The 5,705-nt window shown below is 37.1% G+C and overlaps 1 protein-coding gene across 1 annotated transcript; it reads right to left on the bottom strand.

Annotated features, from left to right (window-relative positions):
• Positions 1-1,136: 1,136 nt before the first annotated feature.
• On the bottom strand, positions 1,137-2,096 carry LOC112171022 (receptor-like protein kinase ANXUR2). Its single transcript, XM_024308266.1, has one exon. It carries the CDS (start codon positions 2,094-2,096, stop codon positions 1,137-1,139), a length of 960 nt encoding a protein of 319 aa, XP_024164034.1.
• Positions 2,097-5,705: the final 3,609 nt, after the last annotated feature.

The following is a 5,705-nucleotide window of genomic DNA, read 5'->3' as shown; positions in this document are numbered from 1 at the left end:
GTATTGTCAGTTTCTTCCATCAAGAAACTGATAATTCCTCCTAACTGCTTTTTCAAAAAGCAAATAAACTCATAACTGTATTTATGAATTTCAAATTCTAACAGATGTGATAAGTTGGACCAAAATGATTTTCTTAAGTCCTTAACTTATACTTGACATTTGAATTCAAATCTAAATCATATATGAATATATACTTAGGTTCTATACAATTAATGTCGGGTTCATCAAATTTGCTCACATGGCATACACAGTTGATTGCATGGAACCCAAGCTGGAGGATTTAAGATTACATGTATTTAACTTAGAACGTGCGATGCTTGAAATATTGAATGGTGATTGCATTGAGAAAATTATTTCTGAGGTTGTGGGAATTGTGAGTTCAAAGGCCAATAAGACTCATAACCTGTTGAGTCGAACCATTGTTATAACTATTGTGGAGCACATGGATGAGGATTTGTTTGGCGAACATGGGAGAAGCAATCAAGACCCACTAAAAAAATTGACCAAGTCACCAATGCTAGATAGCTATGCTGATGAGGGACCCCATGAGGAACTCGTACATGAGGAGGTAGTTTCATGAACACTCCCACCCCCTTGATAAACTGATTAATGTACAGAATGCTATATTCTTTTTAAGCTATTTTTCAACTAAAATTATATGATACTATTTGTATGTAGAAAATTATACTGTCACCACAATTATATCAACACCGCTCTAACTTGCAAACTGTATTTGTTGGTGAAAACAGCTCAAACTTGACCCTGTTACGAGGGTTAATTAAATAGCAGCGACAAAAGACTCTTCGTTCTCGGAACCAACAAAGGGGTTGACCGTTATGTTGAATGTCGAAATGACGACGGATCGGATTAATAATTTTACACGGTACCTACAAAGACACTATAAATATATGGGTAATCTCAACCACGTACATTATTTGATTATCATAGAGTTATATAAAATATTTAAAAAATTGAATATAGCGGAACATGCTGATATTTTGTTATAAAGTAGAGAGAATAAATACAGAATAGGTGGAACAAAGTAGATGTGTGTTTCATTCTCATTAGGCTCCTTTATATAGAAATTAGAATTTACATTATAACAACATAACTAATAAGAATTTACAACAAATGTATCATTTTTTCTTTTTCATATTGGTCGTGGACTTGTCAGAAAATACGGTAGTATTGTTTTCAGACAGGTAAGTGGTAAAATTATTTGAAAGACTGTCTTCCGCAAACCAGAAAAAAATATCCTTGATGGTCCGAAATGTCATCCCGTCGTAGGTATAGTTATGATGGGCAGGAGCAATAGAGGTGCTTGTCTCCAAGTTTTTGCTAGAATCCGACTTTTCCTGCAGCTCCAATGCATCCTCAAGTTCTACCTCCACTTCACCCATTGTTGGTCGCTGGGCTCCCGTTCGACGCACACATCTCTCGGCAATGTCCACAAATTTTCTCAAACAGTCTGGAGCTATTTCGCCCTTCAAGTATGGATCAATGATATCAAAGAGTGAAGTCCCATCCATGCATTCTTTAAACTTTGCTGAACTTCTAACACACAAGACTTCAAATAACACCACTCCAAAAGCAAAGACATCAGATTTTTGCGTAACGTTTCCCGATTCCAGATACTCCGGATCTGCATACCCTAGTGTACCCGTCTTCCTTGATGGAGCTTTGTCGAGTTTATTTTTCACATTAGTACCGCCCAATTTGGACAGCCCCAAGGCAGAGAGCTTGGGCACCAAGTCTTTGTCCAATAGAATGTTGAAACTTTTCAGGTCTCTGTGGATAATGGCATGCTTAATCCCTGTGTGGAGGTAATGTACACCACGCGCGGCCCCGATGCAGATATCCAGCCGTTTCTTCCAGGAGAGTGGATCTCCGGCAGTCTTGCCGAATAGATGATTAGACAAGGGACCATTGTCAAGGAACTCATAAACTAGCATACGGTCATCTCCTTCTTCGCAAAATCCAATGAATGAAACTAGGTTAGGATGGCGCAACTGGCAGAACAACAATATCTCTGTCTCAAACGCAGACTCTGGCTGTATCTGATTATCTTTTTTAAGGCACTTGATTACAACATCCATGTCGGTTCCGTCGGTAATAATATGCCCTTTGTAAACGTCGCAGAAGGCGCCACTGCCGAGACGCAAGTTGAAGTCGTTGGTCGCTGTTCTGATCTCATTTAGTGAAAATCGAATGCATTTTCCTTCGGTGAATGGCCAGTTTTGGAGTTTTTTTGGTTTTGTTTTCTTCCATGGAAAGAAGAAACGCGAGACTTGAGTCTCAGAAGGAAGAAACCCCATACTTGATGGGTTGATGGATCTACGATCTTGAGGATCCAATGATTAGAATCCAAACATGGCTAGCCAAATTAAATAAACTCCTGAATTAATAGTTAATCCAAGAACACAGAGAAAAAAGATTGGACAGCCAGACAATATACAGATGTATTTGAATTGAATTGTTTTTCTTTTAGTCTGGTTTGATCGATGATATGTGAGTTGATATATACTAACATCTACTGACACATACAATAATAATTAAATGAAACAAGCAACCTCTAAGTCTCTAACAACCCCCAATTGCAGAAAAATATCACGCACACCAGATTGGACCATCCCGCCTTCGCAGCTGCATGTTTCAGTCTATTGTTTGTTTATTCAATTTTCTAGATGAAGGCGAACCACTGAAAACTACGTGAGAAAAGATTTTTAATAAGCTTTTGTCGTAAGAAGCAACGGCGCTGAAAGCAGCAAGATATGAGGGAGATCGAACCCTACCAAGTTTTGACCAGAGAAAAATGAAAAGACAACAAAATCCATGGGAATCATCGTTCAGTGAAACAAAATTCAGGACAGTTACCTATCTGAAATTCCACTACTCCACAGCATCGGATCATTAATTCCACACAAACGACACAATTAAACGAGAGGATTATTTTCCAATCGGGCCATCAGGTGTGAATTCAAATTTCTTTTCTTTGACAACAAGAAAAATCCCATCCTCAATCCATATATGGTGCCGTCTAAATAGACCCGCGATTTTGTTCAAAAAAAAAAAAATATATATATATATATATATATATATATATATATATATATACAGATCCTATCCAGAGCGAGGCATCGCTTTGCAATTTCAGAGCGAGGTTAGGGTTTAGGGTCACTTTTCGGTCGCATATCCACATCTCAACCGTTCATTTTCTAGGTACTAATGTATAGATCATCTCTACAAAATTTCAGCCAAATTGATGGTCGTTAAGGCATTGATAACTGTCTTAAAGCTAGTACGGTTCAGGTTGGACAGATTCAGTTCGTCCATTGGTTTAAGCGAGTTAGATACCTTAAAGACCATCAATTTGGATGAAATTTTGTAGAGATGATCTATACATTAGTACCTAAAAACTGAACGGTTGAGATGTGGATATGCGACCGAAAAGTGACCCTAAACCCTAACTTCGCTCTGAAATTTCAAAGCGATGCCTCGCTCTGGATAGGATCTGTATATATATATATATATATATTTATATATAACCATCATCGTTTGAATTGTTCCAAGTAAAGAAAAATAAGAGAGAGCAACCAGAGGAAGGATCCTGTCACTGATGATGGGTAACATAGGCAGAGAGGATTAGATCAGAGTGTTATATCTGGATACATTGACATGCAATCTAGGTCGATGCGGTGGTGTTGGAAAGTCTGGATGGCCACAGTACGAGAGAGATCTTCTGTCAACCCCAAAAATCCAAATCAATTTCTTTAGGGAATTGTTAAATTTTTGAACTACTGTATATGTCCTCACATAATATAGATATTAATAAATAAATTATTTCTATATAAAGATAAGATAGTCATTTGACTATATCATATTTCAAAATATTGCAATACCTCCCATGAAAAAAGGAGAAACTTTCTCAAAATCAGGAGAGAAACTGCTGTATTTTTTTTTAATTTAAAAAAATAAAAATAAAAGCCAATTGGCATGTGCGGAGTACATATTAAGGGGCTAGTCTAAAAGAAAAGGAAAAAACATGAGTTTCAATTTTTCTCTTCACAGAATTTTGTCTCGCTGATTTAAGAGATCGAGATGCCAACCTTAGCATGCAGGAAAAAAAGAGAGAACCAAACTGAAAATCTGAGATTATATCCATGGACGAATTAGAACCTTAGATTTGTTAAGGCTTTGTAAAACAATAAAGTAACAATGAAAAAGAGACTAAGAATTAGTGTTTTTTTTTTTTTTAAGATTCAATGGACTTATTGGAAATGGATAATAAACGGATTACCAATACTTTTATGCCACGTTTACGTACTTGGAATGAAAAATAATCATGAATCAGAGACAACTGGAATTGGAGAATAAAGGAATCGATATTAATTCCGAATGAGTTCATTCCTAAACCCATCTTCCCCCTTCGTAATCAAATTCCTCAAATTCCTGAGTATTCATGAATCAATTCTTTATAAGGAGGTGAGACCTACACCCATTTTGAATCCTTCATGTGTTAGTAAACCCAAGAATGCTTTTACCCGGAATCATTCTGATTCCTTTATGTGTTAGTAAATGTAGGAATAGTTTTACCCCGTAATCATTCTCTCCCATTCCAAGAAAGTAAATGCACTACACCAAAAATGGTTGTAGATACCTCCCACTAGCATGACTAATTTGCTATCTCACCAAGCATAAGTAACACCTTCTTAGGGAGCCCACAAGCCATGGTGGGGCCCAACCAAGACATGCATCCCGTAGCCCGATGTCCAAGCTACGCCACGGTAGTCGGAAGCGGTCAATACCTCACAAGGAAGCCACCTTCCCGGCCTTGCCAATATGCCTCCACAATATGGCTTTCTAGACTAGAATAGTGGTTTCTTATCCCATTTTGGAAAACATGTAGAGGAAGGAGCCTCCCTCCCCTATAAAAGGAGACTCATTCCCACTTACTCAACATTCCATTACATCTCATGTAATCCTCTTGGGCCGCAAGGCTCAACACACATAGTTAAGCTTTCAAGTTGACGTAGTCTCCCGCTAAGGCGAGAGACGAACCACTATACTTCTTCTGTGTGTGTGTGTGTGTGTCTCTCTCTCTCTCTCTCACTTTTTATTTAGGGCTAAATACTAGTTACTACCTTGTGGTTTAGGTCCAAAATCAATTCAGTCCCTGGACTTCTAATTTCATCAAAAACACCCCTGCACTTTCAATTTTTATCTAATAGGTCCAATTCGTTAATATCATGTTATGAGTTCAAGTTATAGTTGGATTATTTGTTAAAAAACTATTTATTTTATAGTAGGACTCACTCCTAAATTGACTATGCAGACCACCTCGACATCACATCATAAAACATAGACCACATATGAGCCACGTTAACAAGTTAAATAACTTCAATTATTGGAAAACTAACAAATTGGACCTATTATATCAAAATTGAAAGTGCAAGGGTGTTTTTGATGAAATTAGAAGTTCAGGGACTGAATTGATTTTGGACCCAAACTACATGTTTTTGATGAAATTAGAAGTTCAGGGACTGAATTCGTTAATATCTTGTTATGAGTTCAAGTTATAGTTGGATTATTTGTTAAAAAACTATTTATTTTATAGTAGGACTCACTCCTAAATTGACTGTGCAGACCAGCTCGACACCACATCATAAAACATAGACCATATATGAGCCACATTAACAAGTTAAATA

Source organism: Rosa chinensis, chromosome 6 (assembly GCF_002994745.2).
Source record: "Rosa chinensis cultivar Old Blush chromosome 6, RchiOBHm-V2, whole genome shotgun sequence".
Taxonomy (NCBI): Eukaryota; Viridiplantae; Streptophyta; class Magnoliopsida; order Rosales; family Rosaceae; genus Rosa; species Rosa chinensis.
This window is presented reverse-complemented; position numbering and strand designations above follow the sequence as displayed.